The sequence below is a fragment of the Perissodus microlepis genome, chromosome 7, assembly GCF_051167445.1.
Source record: "Perissodus microlepis isolate ML-2025 ecotype Zambia chromosome 7, ASM5116744v1, whole genome shotgun sequence".
Classification (NCBI taxonomy): domain Eukaryota; kingdom Metazoa; phylum Chordata; class Actinopteri; order Cichliformes; family Cichlidae; genus Perissodus; species Perissodus microlepis.
In genome coordinates, this window is record NC_140467.1 from 10,208,277 (window position 1) to 10,226,128 (window position 17,852).

Genomic DNA, 17,852 nt, shown 5'->3' on the forward strand with positions numbered 1-17,852 from the left:
AGCCTGGCTGGCTCCAAGAATACATCTACAAAGCCAGATAAGCTTGATACTGTTAAAGGTCTGTTGTGTGTGTGGGTAAGTGTGTGCATGTCTGTACAACCAGCCCTTCCTGTAAGTAGGCGAAGTGAAAGAAGATGTTTTCTCTGTTTTATTCCTTTGCCCGTACTCCCAGCCCCCTTCTCCTCCCTTTCAATCAGTCCCTTAGATTTGTAAGTCACTGTGTTAGGGAGACACCATGCCCTCGGTGTCACCTCTTTCCTCGTCTGGCACTCCCTTATCTTTCAGCCTCTCAGTCTGCCACTCATTGACCACTCCCTGTGTCGCACTCCGACACTCATAAAATCCAAAGGGTTCCCACCATAATTCCTTAAGAAAATCTCGTCTTACCCAGCAACCCTCTTCTCTTCCTAGGCTGGTGCGTGTAAATATGTGAACTCAAGTTTAAATAATCGAAGAGATGATCAAGAGAAAATGAGAGTGTGTTTTGCATGCGCTCGCTCTACATACTACCTACCTGCATGCCTGCATGCCCATGTGCGTAACACACCAGAGGGCTGCGTAGAGGCTGCGTTCAGGCTGGTAACTCCTCATGCGTTCTCTGACTGTTCCTAAACTAGGTGTCAATTCACAACAGGCTGCAGACCTATCAGCTGAGCCAGCCCAGCATTGAGTCAACGCCACTGGCTCTGGCTGCGCCACCTGCCCTGCTCAGCCCAGTCCAGGCCGGAGATCTCCGCCCAGAAACACTCATCCAGTGCCAGCAGATTGTCAAGGTGATTGTCATGGACCAGAGCGGGCGAGGACGGATGGAGGCATTCCTCAGCCAAGGCCCGGCCACCCATCAGCTCATCCAGTCGGCCCTGTCAACACCTGCGCGTGTCAGAGAGGGAGATGGGCCTCAACCCCCTTTGCCGCCACCTCCTCCACCTTACAACCATCCCCACCAATTCTGTCCACCCGACTCACCCATGCCCCTTCACCACACCATGCCTCTTACCCGCAGGCGCAACTCCAGCGGCTCCCGCAGCATCGTTTAGGTCATCAGCTGCGTAACAAACTCCCTGCGCCAGACAAGATCCGCACACTCACACTCAACAAACACATGCTGGAGCACAAGTCAGCTTACTTTGAATAGTAAGACAAAAGAAGTGCAAAAAAAAGTAAAGTAACGATTATATTGTGTGACTTAAATGCATTCCTCAGAATTTATTTATAGTCTTAACTTGGCTGTGTGCTTTTTAAACATGGAGTAGCTTTGATGGTATTTCTGAAAGACTTTTCTTCTTTCTTTTCTCTTCAGCCTGTCACCTGGTAGCAGCTGTTGTTGTCTGTCTGGATTTCACGCTGTTGGGTGTATGGTGACTTAGCATTTTTAAATGTCGCCTATCCAACAAGTGTACGTGAGCTTGGAGTGTCAGAAAAAAACACCCTGAAAAGACATGACATATCTTTAAAAAAAAGGGGAAGATTCTGTTTTCTTTGAGGATATTGATGTTCATGGCATCTCCCTGTTTTCAGTATTAACACACTCAGTGAGAGATCGTTTTGCAGCTAATCTAACTACTTTATACCATAATCATTTTCCTTCATCTCTGCATAATGTGAAGAAACAAGAGCACCAGCTTATTTGTTTCTCCATTTTCTAGGGAACTCATAATTAGTGTGTGTGAAAAAAGGCAAAGAAGATAAATTGCCGTACCGTCTCTACCACCTACGAGTTAGTGTAGTAAGCAAGGATGCTGCTACTAACTAAACTATCCTAAATTAATATCCTGATGACAATCATGATTCGGTGCTTCACTGTTGCATGATTTTCTAAAATTGAACAGATAGCAGATATCCTCACAGTATCTGTATGCTGTGATTCTGAAGTTGTGCTCTCACACAGCTCAGGAAAGAGTCTGCTGCATTGCAACATGTAACACTTTATCTGCACCTCTGAGTTGTACTGAGGGGAGAGTGCTTCTGTACTGTTTGTTCAGCCTGCTTACCCATGGGCAACAGGGAGCCAGGCTGGTAATTTATCCTAACCAAGGCTAAAATAAGCCTTTCTCCTCCTGTCTATTTACTCCAAACAGGTTGCCTTGTGCATAGGGATGTTACCTTTGGATTTAGGGAAACTTAAAAAGAAAACGTCATCCAAAAATCAAATATACATGTTTTTCTTATGCTTTATAGTGCTGTTTTTACATCTAGATTTTTTTTTCTTCTGGTTTGAGTTGCTCAGTTGTGGACATGCCTGCCTTCTTTTGAATGTAATGGAGTTACTGTAGATAGCGCTTGCCTTGCAAGTGGAAAAAATGGCAGAAGGAAGCATCTATGACAAGAGGCGTAACCATGATAGGATGTAAATGATAGGTCCCAGTGCTGAGCTGTAATGTTTTGTACCTGAACACTTTTTTGGTTGGATGTACAACTCAATCCCCCCCCAAAAATTAATAAAAACATAATGCAACAGTTTGCAGATCACACAATCCCATATGATTATCTACAATATAACATAGAAAACATACTAAATGTTCAAATTGAGGGAACCGCCCCCCCCGATAATGTAAAGATAAGGAATTCAATGGCAGCAATCCATCTAAAAAAAATGTTGTGACATGGCCGTGTTTACCTCTGTGTCAGCAAAGCCGTGTTGTTGTAATATTTCTGCAGTTTAGCGCACCTGCTGTAGCACTGTCTTGTTGATAGACGTGGTGATGTCCTATCCTCTTTAAACCAGAGGATGCAGCGTCACTGTGCCTTAGTCCATTTTAAATGATCCAGAGAAGACTACACATTTTCTAGATCATCTTCACATTATGGTTGTTTAACCTGCATTTGTGGATGGCAATTTGTGTTCACGGAGAGTGATTTCTGGAAGTATTTGTGAGCCCATGCAGTGATATTTACTGTATGATAGACTCATGCCTGTTTTCAAAGCAGTGCTGCGTGAAGGCCCATTGTGCTGTTAATGATGAGATATTGACAATCTTTACAATTTTACATTAAGGAACAATATTCTGAAAGTGTTCCACAATTTGTAGATGTTGTTTTTTGCAGGTCGGTGAACCTCTGCCATCTTTGCTTCTTAGAAACTCCGCCTCACTAAGATGCAATTTTCATGTCCAGCCATGTTATTGACCAATTAACCTTTATTTATTTATTTATTTATTTATATTTATTTATTTACACGCTGTTCCTCCCCTTTTGTTGATCCCATCCTAACTTTTTTGAGATGGGTTGCTGCCATCAAATTATAAATAAGCGTAATATTGTTCCTAGAATAATAAAATATCTCAGATTAAACATTTGTTTACACGTTTTTTAATGTGCTTATGAGATTTTCAAATCACTGCATTGTGTTTTTATTGACATTTTCCACATTGTCCTAACTTTCCTGGAGTTTGAGTTGTAGGCATCCATCCATTATTATATTCAGGATCAAGGGTGAGAGGCAGGGCACACCGCACAGGCAGCCAGTCCATTAAAGGGTGGACACATTACAACTGCTCACAACAAGATTTGAATCGAACCGAAGTGAATTTTGTATTTACTTATTTATTTATTTTTTGACAAATTGGATTTTGATTTCTAGAAATCACATTTCTACTAATTTTCTGATGTGTATTTTTTGGTGCTTTGAGCACCACAAGACAAAGTGCCATCTGCTACCATCATACTCAAGAGAAGGCTTGATTGCCTACAGCTATACCTCCAAAACTATATTAAAATGAAGTAAAATGCTCTACACAGGGTTGACCCAAATCACCTCACTAGACCACGTCTCCCCTCTCACCTATTTATATTCTCCTTACGCAATGAAAATATTATATAAGCAGACATGCACATGTGTACTGAATGTTAAATCAGGGGGAAAACTGAAGATGTCCGTGGAATAATAACTGATTTCCTCACGTGTCGTCTGTCTTGATGGTTTCGAGCCAGTTTGTACAGCACATCACGAATCATCCGACTGAGACATACCAAACACGTCTTGTACCTTTTTGCACCACAGGATATACTGGATATATTGTAAATAGATAATATAGATTTATTCTGAAAAAGTGATTGCTTTGCCCAGTGTGTGTATCTACGTATGTATTTGTACAGAGAAAATCTAGTTTAAAAGAAAAAAAGAATATTATAGTTATTATAGTTACTATTATTCACATTTAATATCGGGGGGAGTCCTATATGTGATAAGAGACAGAAAACAGGCAGCTTTTATAGAATACGTGACATTATTACAGATCTACACTTGTCATTAAATTACCATGTCATGTTACTACAGGATTATTAAGAGATGGCTGCGTGTCATCTGTAAAGGTATGCAAAGGGCTATGCTGTATTGGTGAATACGTACAGTACACCACAAGTCACGCCACAAGCTCACACACACACACACACACACACGCACTAGCATAACAAACAGCTGCACATGTGATCACACAAACACGCAAACATGCACACGGCTGCCAAAGCAACAACAAATTTAAGCTTAGACTTACCTTTGAAACTGCTTGATTTCTCAAGTCAGTAACCCCACTTTGTTTACTGTAAACTCTGACTTGTACTATACCGCATGACATATTTTTTTTGTTTGCTTTTTTTGTTCGCTTTGTTTTTTTCATTTACAGTACACAGGAGGAGTTTGAGTCTACGTTTTCGTTATTATTGTCAGGGCATGTTTGCTTTGTTGATGTCATTTTCTCCTTTCTCTCTCTTGCTCTACTCCCTCTCCCCCCTTCTCTTTTCTACCCTTACCCCTTGCCTTCTCCGTGGTTGTCATGGAGATGCACCAATCTGCATCCTCACTGTGGAGCACTGTCATTAATCTCTGCACCGTCACAATATTTCTATAAAGGAGATTTCTTAAAGATCAACATGTTTACTAAAAGAATTTCTAATTTTTCTGTTTGAAGAGAATGAAAGAATAAAGTAGTTTTTACTCTCAGTCTTGCGTCTCCACGGTGTCTGTGTATGAAGCACTCTCTGCCTTTCTAATGAATTAATTTGCAGCAGGTGTGCAGGGAGGATGGCGGAATGAAGGAGCTTATGGGAAATCAGTCTGACCAGTGTTTCGCTGTCATTCCAGCACACCTGGTCTGAACTCATTCATTAGAGGTCCTTCCACCAAACTCCCTGCCCCCAAAGTAACACTGAATCTGAGGTGTCTGAATGTCATATGCGTCTGCTGTAGTGGTTCTCAAAGATGGGTCCAATGACTTGTGCAGGTACCTGATCCATATGCACAAACCTGTCCATAAAACCATTTACAGAAATAATGCTATCATTTGGCCAATAGTAATCTCTTAAAAGCGTCCTTTTGCATTCCTCAGACATCATGGTTCATATTGACATGATATCATTGCATAGTCGCTGCAGATTTGTCAGTTGAAGATCCATGATGAGAATCACCAAACCCCAAATGAGCTCTACAGGATTGAAATCTGATGACTGTGGAGGCCACCTGAGTAGAGTGAACTCATTGTCATTGTCAAGAAAGCAGTTTGAGATGATATGAGCTTTGTGACACACACATACACATGGTGCTCAGCTGATACTAAGAGGCTGAAAGTGTGCCAAGAAAATATCCCTCATACCATTACAAGACACCAGCTTGAGCTGTTAATACAAGACAGGATGGCCCAATGTTTTCAAGTTGTTTTTGCTAAATTTGAACTCTACAGCAGGAGAAGCGGACACTCATTAAACAAAGTATTTTCCAGTCTTGTATTGCCCAGTCTTTGTGAGCATGTGCCCTCAGTTTCTGCTGCTTTAGCCTCAAGGCTTGACATCAAGATTTGACATGTGGTGCATTCACAGATGCTCCACTGCACACTTTGATTGTTAAGAGTGGCTATTTGAGTTATTCTCCTGTACGCCTGGTAACAGCAAGGCCTTTTCTCCCAAAGAACTGCTGCTCAGTGGATATTTCTTCTTTTTCAGACCATCCTCTGCAAACCCACAGAGATGGGCTGTGCAGGAAAATTCAAGCAGATCAGCAGTTTTTATCAGACAGGCCCGTCTGGTACCAACAATTATGCCATATTCAAAGTCATTTAAACCATCCCTCTTCCCCGTTCTGAAAGACCTGCAGAGGTTCAGTTTGAACCTCTGCAGGTCGTCTCGAGCCGAATGCTTAAATGTTTCTGATGTGTGTGTTAATATGCAGCTGAAATGATGCATCCAACAAAGTGCCTAGTGAGTATATAACCACAGCCTTGGATTTAACGGTTATGTTAGCTATTAAGCTACTGCAGACTTCCCTTGTTGAAACAGCGAGACTCACTAATTTGTAACTCCCTACTGCAACGTCAAAGTGCAGAAATTTGATGAAACAGTCAAGTGGAGAAAGTCTTGATTGTTTCTTTTATTTTGCAAATCACTCTTGAGAAAAGATAACGAACATCTCAACACAGTTATAAAGAGACTGAAAAGCCCCAACACCACTTTGGCTGAAAAAAATTACCTTAAAAAAACACAGATGATATGAACATAATACATAATAATAATAAGACAGTGAAATCGATTTGTGCAAATACCTGTAGGCTTACACTTGTGATAGAGCTCTCACGATCAGCTCACAATTTCTCATTTATTCCTGTCCTTTCTGAACTTCTTTGTCCCTGCTCTTCACTTTTTTCCCTCGCAGTGTCTTTGGAAACAAGTGTTCAAAAGGTTCAATATAAAGAGGACTGTGCTGGGAATAGATTTTGAAGAGGACTGAGTGGAGTTCTTCAGACAGATCGTTGAGTGCAGATATTCATCTCCTGTTGCTCTTACTTTGGTTTGTGGGGATGGACCTCTCCATCTCCAGGATCTGCCCACAGGTCATGTGACAGTGACGCACAAAAAACCCCAAAGAAATCTCACAGATGTTCCTTAGTCAGTTTTTTACATAGTGGTCTCCTCCCATTCCAGTTCAACATCACCTGAAGAGCAATAAAACCTTGTGAGGTGAGCACTGAGCTGCATGTTTGTTTGTTTTTTTAAGTATGACCTCATATATTTACCTTCCATGGCATCCAGGGAGTCCATCTTCTCCAGAGCAGAGTAGCTAACAAACCATATTGACTGGCTGTTGCCTTTGTTGTTTAGAAGTTCCAGCGTACTTTGGTGCAGGAAGATGTACTGGGCCTGACAGCACACATATGCATAGACATATTTCTGCTTATTCAGACCATATGTTCTTTTGTATTAATCACACAAAGAACAGATGTTGATATGAACAATGATATAGTCCTAACAAAAGAATGGGAAAAGCAGATTAAGTTTGAATTGCTGTGGTACGAAGATTTTACCACTTGATTTCTTTTTCAGAACTAAAACTTAACAGAGGTTATTTAAAGCCAGAGACATGTAAATTGGCTGCGTGTGAATGGCTTTGCATCTCTGTGAGAAGCCATATAATGAACTGGTGACCTGTCCAGCCAACCCTCTTGCTGCTTTACTTGGTGATTAAGTGGTTAAAATAATGAATGAATAGATGGATGATTTGAGATGTGCAAAAATACTTTGGTATCTTAATGGCTGTGACGACAACACCTCTTGGTTGTTTTTGCTTTGGACGTTTTATTTAGTTTCATTACTTTCAAATAAAGGATTTTGAAAGAAAACTTCAAGCACTCAGCAGTGCAGAAAAACTGGTTCTGGGTTGTCGCTCTGTCTTCCAAGATGACAACAACCAAAAACATGGTGAAAAACTACGTCCAGAAGATCAAAGTGAACTGGCCTGAAATTGAATCCCATCGAAAATCTTTGGGGTGAACTGAAATTTGAGAGATTAGTCAAAGCAAAGCTGGCTGGGATTGCTCAGGGAACATGATTGTAAATGACTGTAAGCTGTTATAAAGCACAAAACACAGCTGTCTATTAGCAATAGTCAAACTAGGATGTTTGGAAATGTGTTAAAAACTCCTTATTCTGTTTAACAGGACTTGAAATACTTCCCAACTATATTTCCAAATAATTCTGTCCTTATCTCTATAGTTTGAACTAACAGCAGTTGTGTAATTCATGAATACTGAACTAAAGGCACCAGAATGATAGAGCCTATTAGCCAGTACAGGCCCAGTCTTTGACATTTCAAGTGTATTGTTTAGTCCTATGTGTGGTTTGAGTACTTGTGGCTTGTGTAATTCATTATAATTGTCATTCATGGTCTTTTTATTTCAGTAGGAAACTGGAACTACGTTTGCAAAATCTGATGGACTTTTACAACAACATCAACCCTTTGATGCCATAAACACATAAGTAGCTCAAATCAATGACTGTAGAAAACTTTTAAAGTGTCTTTTTAAAGCCGTCTGAAAAAGGCACTCTGCTTCAGAGTCTCAGCAAGGACATTTATGAGTTTGTAAAATAATCAATATGAATGATGTCCTCAGGCATTGTACTAATAGCTAGCCTGGCACACTGAAAACTGAACTCTCAAAGAATCATGCCTCCAGCAAGCACAGCTCTCGTAGCTGCAGACACTACAGGCTCAAATCCCACAGCCAGATAATGGACACAAAGACATGGAGAAAGTCTAGCAACAAGAAAACAATTACACAGAAGAAGCACAGTAACCACAGCAGGCAGCGAGTCTATACAGGCACTGACAGACAAATCAGCAGTCCACAAGTAAACACTAGGGTAAATATAGGAAAGGTTCAAGCTGTTTCAAAAGAGGGAATCCTGCTCAGCGCTTGCTTTTAATCCACCGCCAGATCATTCCCTTTGTCAATACTAAAATTTTCCGAATATCTTCTGATGGGGATGACATCACAGCAGGATACAAAGTAAAAAGTAGGGCAGATACATTTCCATTTGTCAGTCTTTGATGATTCTTAAGTTTATTGGAAGAACTTGGGATAAATAAATAAATAAAAATTCATATTTATTCTATTTACCATGAAGCTCACATGCAAAAGGATAACATACTGCTGCACTTATGGTAAACTTACCAGATTCTGTACCATACACATCCTCTCGCTGCGCAGTTCAGCCACCAGCCCATAAATATCGACAAAGTCATGATCTCTGACATGCTGAATAAGATGATCCAAAGCAATAAACACACCTGTTCTTCCTACGCCAGCGCTAAAGAAAATACAAGAGAGCAAATGCCATTATACTTTCAGCTGCACTGTTATACCACACAAAAGGATTTAGGTCTTATTTGTAGGTGTAATACAAAAGAGGATATGAAATTACTGACAGTGAAGCATTTATTGATAATCTGTTGATATGAGACTCAATTTTAATGACCAAAAATTAAATATTTTGCTATAGTTCATGCAATGTTAGTCTCCCTTACATGAAGCTGATAGCGTACCTGCAGTGGACAACAATAGTGCTATTGTCCTGCCTGTGCATTCGGACAGCTTTGACAAACTTAATGAGCGTACTGCAAGACTCTGGAACGCCGTGTTCAGGCCACGATGTATAATTGAAGTGGCGGACCAAAATGTAGTGCCCATGCTGCAGGACAGGAACACACATAACAGGAAGTCAAGTATAAACTCTGTTTTTATGGCAGATTTTTTTCAGTGATAACAGAGATAACATTTATTATTATTCTAACAATAAACAAATTTAATTAAAAGGATGTCAGCTCTCTCAAGCCATCAAACTACTGATGGAGAAATGTCAAAACAAAACTTTCTTAATGTAATCAGAAATGTAATTCCAAACTAAAAGGTTGTGTGAGCATCCTCAATATGCCTGCACATCTTACTACCAAAACAAGATGGTTAGAGAGGCCTACACTCTGGTTTCCTATGAAACACATGTAGTTCTAAAAAGATGTAAAGCCTCCCCTATCATTCAGCTTTATTACATAGAGTTTACAAGATTTTTTTTTAAATATATTTTCTTATATAACATAAAATTCTGATAATTGTGATAATTTATTACCCCAAAATTGGGCAGTGCCACCATTACTTTTAAAATTCATATTACAGGTTCTACTAATAAACCAGTGCTTTTGACACCAAGAGTCTCAAAAGACAAGTCTGAACTTAGAGCTCTCCTTATTGGCTGTAGGTAAAATTATTTCCTGCTCCAAAATTCCTATAAAACTGGAAAAGCTCGACATAAACACCAGTTCAGCTTGAAAAGGGTAGCCGGACAGCCTAGAGTCCCAACATTACTTTACATTCAACAGTGTCTTCTGATGGCTACCTTATGCACATCACTGAATCACTTTTTCCACCTGCACCCCTTAATAAAGCAAAAATGTTGTCTTTGCAGTCAGCGGATGATGCTGTTTCATCCATACTTAACATCCAAAAGATTGGTTAAGACTTCTATCTTCACAAAGAAGTTCTGCTTCATTTTGTGTGAGTATTTCCACAAATTTTGAAGTTTAGGGTCCCTTTTTTTCATCACATGTGCTCTACAAGTAACACCTGGCTTATTGGATTACCTGGAGCCTGGAATTCATTTTGTCTTCTAAGAATTTAAATTGGTGATCAAGAAACATGACAACTAAGAGGCTAACAGAAGATATTGAAGAAGTTAAGAAGTCTCTTAACTTCATGTCAGAGGAATTGAGTAAGGTGGTGAAACAGCAAGCAGGACTACTGGACTTAATTGAAGAAGTAAGACAACTGAAGATTGTGATTAAGGAAAAAGACAAGAAGATTGAAGAGCTGGAAAAAAGAGTTGAAGATTTGGAGCAGTATACAGGAATGGAAGATGTGATTATTTCTGGACTGAAGACAAATCACTACACCTATGCACGGAGTACAGCAGGTGACAAGGAGGGGGAAGATGCACCAAGAACTGAAAAGGATTTGCTTGAGCAGCAAGTTATTCAGTTTTTCAAAGACAAAGACATTCTTTTGGATAGCAAAAACATAGCTGCATGTCATACTATTCCACAAAAACATACCAAGATGCCAACTATCATACTACGATTTGTGAACAGGAAATATAAAGTTGAACTGTTAAAGATGGGAAAGAAGTTAAAGGGAACCGGCGTATATGTGAATGAGCATCTCACCAAGAGAAATGCTGAAATTGCACGACAGGCAAGACTATTGAAGAAGGAAAGGCACATCCAAGATACCTGGACCAGGAACTGTAAGGTATTCATAAGACTTAATGGGACACCAGAACAAGCTAAAGTAATTGTTGTCAGAGACATTGCAGATCTTGAGAGATTTAAACAAAAGAAATAGAGTTCAATGTAGAAAAGAATTGTGTTGCTGACTGTGATATGAACAATATCTGATAAGTGTGAGAAAAATAACTATGCATGTGAATGTGTGAACAAAAAAAGGCAAAAAATGGAATATTTTGGATCTCATGATTATAAATTTTATGAGTTGGACAATAGTATTGATCCAGATATCCACCTCTATCAGAATGTTGATATGACATGTGAATATTATAATGGGGAAGAGTTGGATCCCAAGATAAAAGGTTTTTCATTAATCCACTTTAACAGTCGGAGTCTTTACAGTAATTTTTCTAAAATCAAAGCGTATCTTGATCAATTCCAAAATAAGTTTGCAGTGGTAGCAATTTCAGAAACATGGTTGAATGACGACAAAGAATTGCAAGATGGACTAGAGGGCTATGAAATGTTTTGGCAAAATAGGAAAAATAGAAGAGGAGGAGGTGTTGCTATGTTTGTTTTTTCACATCTTAAATGTAAAGTTGTTAACAATATGACTGCTGTGATTGATAACTTGATGGAATGTTTAACCATTGAAATTCAGGTTGAAAGATCGAAAAACATATTAGTTAGCTGCATTTATCGTACACCTGCATCCTGTATAGATCAGTTTACTAAAGAAATTTCTGTAATATTGGAAAAACACAAGGAGAAGGTGACTTTTTTTTGTGGTGATTTTAACATCGATCTATTGAAGGCAAACGACCATAATAAGATTTCAGAATTTATTGATACAATGTTTAGTTTTGGATTCCATCCGTTGATTCTAAAGCCGAGCAGAATAATGATGGATAGTGCCACTTTGATCGACAATATTTTTGTCAATAAGATAAACGGCAAGATACATAGTGGACTGTTAGTCACAGATGTAAGTGATCACTTGCCTGTCTTTTCAGTGTTTGAAATGAACAATCAACTTCATTTTCAAGAGGAAAAGCAAATGGATTACAGTGGTAGAATAAAAACACCAGAACAAATTGCGGCTTTTAAAACAGACTTAGAAAATTATGACTGGCAAAAAGTTTATGTGGAAGACACTAATGATGCATACAATGCGTTTTTGGATATATTTTTGTCAATCTATGACAGCCATTGTCCAATTAAAAAGTTTTCTAAAAATTATAAAAAGAAAAAACCATGGTTTACACAAGGTCTGGAAAGAGCCTGTAAAAAGAAAAATAGGTTATACAGGATTTTTCTGACACATAGAACAAAGGAAAATGAAGACAAATATAAGAAATATCGAAATAAATTAACATCTATTATGCGATATGAAAAGAAAAGATATTATGAACAGCTGCTTCAAAAACATAAAAGTAATATTAAGGCTACCTGGAGTGTATTAAATAGGATAATAAAAAATCAACATAATATATGTTCTCCAACACGTATTGTAACAAGAGGTAATGTAGTGATTGAGAATACTGAGAGCATAGTTAATGAATTTAATGATTACTTTGTTAATGTAGGTCCCAACTTGGCAAAAGAGATTTCTGTACCAGGAGGAAATGATGAAGTAGATTCTACTTCTTGTAAATGTAACTCAATGTTTCTTGGTGGAGTCTGTGAGAGTGACATTGTAGAAGTGGTGAGTAAATTCAAGAGTAAAAAATCCATGGATTGTGACGACCTTGACATGTCACTAATTAAAGAAGTTCTTCATAGTGTCCTTCAGCCGTTAACATATATTTGTAACAAATCATTTCAAACTGGAATTTTTCCAGATAAAATGAAAATTGCCAAAGTGATCCCACTATATAAAACTGGTGATAAACAGATTGTGTCAAACTATAGACCGGTATCTTTACTGCCTCAGTTTTCAAAGATTCTTGAAAAACTATTTGCAAACAAACTAGATTCTTTTATTGATAAATATGATTTATTGAATGATCATCAGTATGGGTTCAGAAGAAATCGCTCAACATCTCTAGCTGTGATGGAATTTATTGAAAATATTGCAACGGCTGTGGATGAAAAACAGTTTGGAATAGGTGTGTTCATTGATTTACGTAAAGCCTTTGATACGATAGATCATTCCTTACTTTTACGGAAGTGTGAAAGGTATGGTTTAAGAGGTGTTGTACAATTTTGGCTAAATAGTTACTTGAATAATAGGTTCCAATATGTGAGTATTAATAACATGAAATCTAAACTTAGAAAAGTAACTTGTGGAGTTCCGCAAGGATCTGTTTTGGGACCTAAGTTATTTTTACTTTATATAAATGATATTTGTACAGCCAGTGATACTTTAAAATATGTGATGTTTGCTGATGATACAAACTTATTTTGCTCTGGAAAAGACATAAAGAAATTACTGAAAACAGTGGAAACTGAACTCATGAAGTTAAATAGATGGTTTGTATTTAATAAACTATCACTGAATGAAAGTAAAACAAAATTTATGTTATTTGGAGGTAGTAAAAGTAATATTAAAGTAAAATTGAATTTAAATAATGTTGAAATTGAAAGAGTACATGAGACAAAATTTTTAGGAGTAATTATTGATGATAAACTTTGTTGGAAGCCCCACATAGAACATGTGAAACGAAAATTATCCAAGTCTATTTCTATTCTTTATAAAACAAGAGATTTTTTGAATAAGAACTGCCTTTATTTATTGTATACTTCCCTTTGTTTGCCTTATATGACCTACTGTGCAGAAATTTGGGGGAACACATACAAAACATATTTGGATTCAATATTTAAATTGCAAAAAAGAGCTATTAGAATAATAAATAAAGTTGGATATAGGGAGTCCACCAACCAGTTTTTTGTAGGATCATCTATGTTAAAATTCATGGACATTATATATTCTAAAACTTTAGAAATGATATATCGTGTGATGAAAAAGAATGTTCCAATTTGTATTTTAAGTATGTTTCAACTAAGAGATGGAAAATATGATTTAAGGGGGTCTTATAAGTTTGAAATGCCTAAAGTGAGAACCAATGTTAAGTATAGATGTGTGTCAGTTTTGGGAGTGAAATTATGGAATGGACTTAATGATGAACTGAAGATGTGTTTTTCTTTGTCATTCTTCAGGAAGATTTTAAAAATTAGTATTATACAAGGTTATAGAAATTTGGTTTGTTAAAATTTTTTTGTGTTGATTTAATTTCTTGATTTATCATTGATTTGTTTTCAAACTGTTATACAACTTATTTATCAATGCTATTTATTTTCTTGGTTAAGGATTTGATTATTTCTATGGGGGTAAGGGATAGGATAAGTATAAGCCATAAGGCTTCAGCCTATTCCTTTTTCGGAATAGGCTTTTATGTAAAATTATAATCTGTTGTTGTTGTTGTTGACTGAAATAAAATTTCAATTCATTCATACTTAATCAGTTTAATGCCTTTTTGTTCTTCATCAAGTTTTTCCATGTTATTCGCTCATCAATAATCCAGTAAACCTGTACTTTAGTTTGCCAGAAGTGTAAATTGTTCAGCCTGTTTTAATAAACCAAACTATATTCTTTGAAAAGTTTTTTTTTAAAGCAAACCTTTTCAAAGGTTCATTCATTAGAGGAGCTGGAGAAGTGGGGGCATATTAGCAGATGGTTTTTATTTTTGTTTATTCTTTTAAATCTTATTAGTTATTTTTGACGAAAAGAGAAGTTGCTTTTTCTTTTTTAATTGTAAAAAATAAAAGAACTAAACTAAACAAAAAAAGCCAATTAATCCTCATAAAATAATAATAATAAAATGGCACCATGTTGCCTAGCAACCACTTATCAAAGAATTAAAATAACACTGATATAGTAGAGCAGAACCTGAGCATTGCAGGTGACTCGTAAAAAACATGCAATTTTTTTAGGTATCTCCACTTTCCAGGTGCACAAATAGACCAAACAATACTGTATCATTGACATGAACTAATTGCATGCACACATATATTTCAAGTCATGTGTGCACTGTAAGTGTGCATGTGTGCGTGGTAGCCGGTGAATGCTCACTTGACGGAGGTTATTAGCGCCATACCTTTTCTACTTTCAGAGTTCTGATAGTCCAGTCAGGAAAGACTTCCTCTGACACCTTTGAGATGAGAATGTCACTAAACACTGACATCGGCTTGTTGTCTTCAGGCCAGTACTTGTGACATCGAATCTGAAATGTCACACACACACCCACACACACATACATCAGCTCTTTAGAGCAGACATAAGCATCCAGGGAATGAAGCCCAAATACTGGCTTGTACTCTGAATGCTAACAGCAGTGAGGTTTTTTTTCTAACAGTGACAAATCTCTCATACGCACTCTGCCTTTCTCATAACACTGAGTGAGCATGGCGATAGTGCGGGTTCCCGTTTCCCAGATCATCCTCCAAAAATCAGCCACAGTGCCCGGCAGAGGGCCCTGGGTGGCTATGAACTCATTGGGACACAAATAACCCTACAGACACAGAAAAAAGGAGGCTTACATCTACCCTTATGTATGTGGATGTCTATCTGACAGAATCGTGACTAACTGGTACTCACTGAGACAAAGCTGGCATTGATGTAGTCTGAGCCTGCAGTGCCAGGTTCAGACAGCAGTTTCACTCGGTTGTTATTATCTAAAAACAGTACAGGGATAATAATACAGTTGAATTTAAATATATGAAATGCGACCACAGTGAAGCAAACAGCAATGCGAGATAGGAACATCTCTGGTACGTTGTAGGCGCAACGGCCTTGAAAAACTAATTTCAGCCTGGCAACATACAAGGTTTGATGTTTGGGAAACGATTTTTGGACTTGTTCCACGGCAGGTCAGCGTCTGTAGTGGCCAGGTCCTGCAGCAGCTTTGGAAGTTCCTGGATGGACAAAATATAACACATCAGCATTCACAGAAACACACAAAGGTCAAGGCTACAATTTTTGCCAAAGTAAAATCAAGAGCCACGAGTGAGTGAAAGATAAAAGTAAAAACAGGTGACTACTCACCCATTTCCTGCTGGCAAACTCAAAAATAAAACTCACAGTCCTTTTGACTTCAGAAAATATTATCTAATATGTATGTAAATGGTAGAACAGGTTTAGTTTTAAAATTATGCATTACTGAAACATCTAAGGTCAAACATTAGTGAATTATCTAATGTATTAAATGTAATATAAACCACTAGTTTTTCATTTTCTTCTGTATTCATTCATTTTCCATGTATATCTTAAGATTTTCATCTACTGTATTAACACTGCTTTACAAATCTACTATCAAAATCATTTTGTATGTTTCTGTATGGTTAAAACAACCAGTATCCCCAAGTTCTTTTAAAAAAAATTATATTTTAATGCTAAAATATAATTAAAATATAATTATTGTTATTATCACTGAAAAGCTGAATAAAAATAAAGCAAGTTTGATTAGAGTGACAAATTACAGTTATTTATTTGCATTCCTAAAGAGAGAAAAATTGTTCTAGTGGTTGAATATTATGATTCTCTGAGAGATCAAACTTAGAATAAAAACCTGAGTTTGTTATTTTGTTGCTTTGCTTTGCCTTTGTATTTCTCGACAAATACATCAAATCCTGTAACCCAGTAACCCAGAGATATCACATACATACTAATTTTATGTATTCACGTGAAGATGTAAACAGAATTATTGACCAACTATCATTAAAAAAAACAGTATTTTTAAAGTATTTAAAGTATCAGCAGCATTTCTGAAGAACCTAGGCATTTACCATGTAGCTGGTGTTGATCAACTAATAGGTGAAATCTGGATCTAATTACAGAATGACACATTTGCATGAAGAAGCACAGATGTACAAAAACATGCAAAAAGACTTGTGATTAATAAGGACAACTTAATTGAAGGCAAAATTGGGGTAACTTTATAAAATGTTCTCTATATTAATTTTTAATAATCTGTTAATAATCTACATTTAATGGCATATGAATGTATATATTTAACTTTATCTAATTTACCTCTGTTTTTGTATTTATAGTTTATTTATTGGTGTGGTATGCACAGGGGAAGGTTGTAAAGAAACACGTACAGAAAACTCCTCCTGGAACTTGGAATTGTCATTGGCACATAGATCCTCTACATGCTGCAGAAAAGACTTCTTGTTGACAGGCCTGTCGGTGAGGGCGGGGGAGAAATGCACTGAATGTGAGAAGCAGAAGAGGATGCACAGTAACTCTACGCCTATATGTGATTTTCTTTAAACACATTCAAGGATACAAGCAAGACTAAGCAGTACAGGGCAGACTCTTTCATACTGCACTGTGTGCATATTTGAAATATTTACACAGGACGACTTACTTGAGTGATTTCCTGTAGCTGAGCAGCCTGGATAAAAATAGACAGTAAAAATCAACCAATATAAACAAATTAACTCAGTAATCACAGCCCACACGACAGCATTTTCTGTCCACGACAGAACTGAACTGATCCCCACTTCAGACAGAACATGGCGATGTGTTGAAGGCAGGGGCGGTTAACCATTTTTTAATCGCTTTGGTTAAACATCGACACAGACTTTGATGTTTTGTTCTAAAGGAATATGTGAACATCAGTAGCATCAATTGAATGCAGCTATTCCCCCGAGGAAGCCTTCTTGTTGCAGCGCTGTGACATGCAGCTACGCAGATCCTCAGCCATCGATAAAGCTTACACATTAGTACCCTACAAGAGTGCTAAGCCTTCCGAGCAATTTTTAGATAACAAGTTGGCAAACAAATTAAAATGGTCTTAAGCAGAGGTCTGTC

The 17,852-nt window shown here is 37.5% G+C and overlaps 2 protein-coding genes across 6 annotated transcripts in view; one reads left to right on the forward strand and one right to left on the reverse strand.

Annotated features, from left to right (window-relative positions):
- iqsec3b (IQ motif and Sec7 domain ArfGEF 3b) overlaps positions 1–4,939 on the forward strand; it is a 34,466-nt gene extending 29,527 nt beyond the window's left edge. Inside the window, exons 15-16 of one of the 3 annotated variants that reach the window (XR_014800657.1) lie at positions 618–1,134; positions 1,301–4,939. Coding sequence is in view for 2 of the 3 variants with exons in the window: in XM_084933323.1 (XP_084789449.1) it covers positions 618–1,037 (420 nt within the window). In the remaining variant the exon portion in view is untranslated. Of the gene's footprint in view, positions 1–617 lie in introns of all 3 variants that reach the window. The other 2 variants (XM_084933323.1, XM_084933324.1) reach the window with 2 other exon arrangements.
- Positions 4,940–6,340: 1,401 nt separating this feature from the next.
- Positions 6,341–17,852, reverse strand: part of ptprq (protein tyrosine phosphatase receptor type Q) — a 48,015-nt gene continuing 36,503 nt past the window's right edge. For all 3 annotated transcript variants that reach the window (XM_084933321.1, XM_084933320.1, XM_084933322.1), the window contains 10 exons: positions 17,407–17,433; positions 17,138–17,219; positions 15,862–15,952; positions 15,636–15,712; positions 15,415–15,549; positions 15,136–15,261; positions 9,308–9,453; positions 8,937–9,072; positions 7,002–7,125; positions 6,341–6,920 (listed from right to left, as the gene is read on the reverse strand). In XM_084933321.1, the coding sequence (XP_084789447.1) occupies positions 6,883–6,920; positions 7,002–7,125; positions 8,937–9,072; positions 9,308–9,453; positions 15,136–15,261; positions 15,415–15,549; positions 15,636–15,712; positions 15,862–15,952; positions 17,138–17,219; positions 17,407–17,433 (982 nt within the window). In that variant the 3' untranslated portion in view covers positions 6,341–6,882. The remainder of the gene's footprint in view (positions 6,921–7,001; positions 7,126–8,936; positions 9,073–9,307; positions 9,454–15,135; positions 15,262–15,414; positions 15,550–15,635; positions 15,713–15,861; positions 15,953–17,137; positions 17,220–17,406; positions 17,434–17,852) is intronic.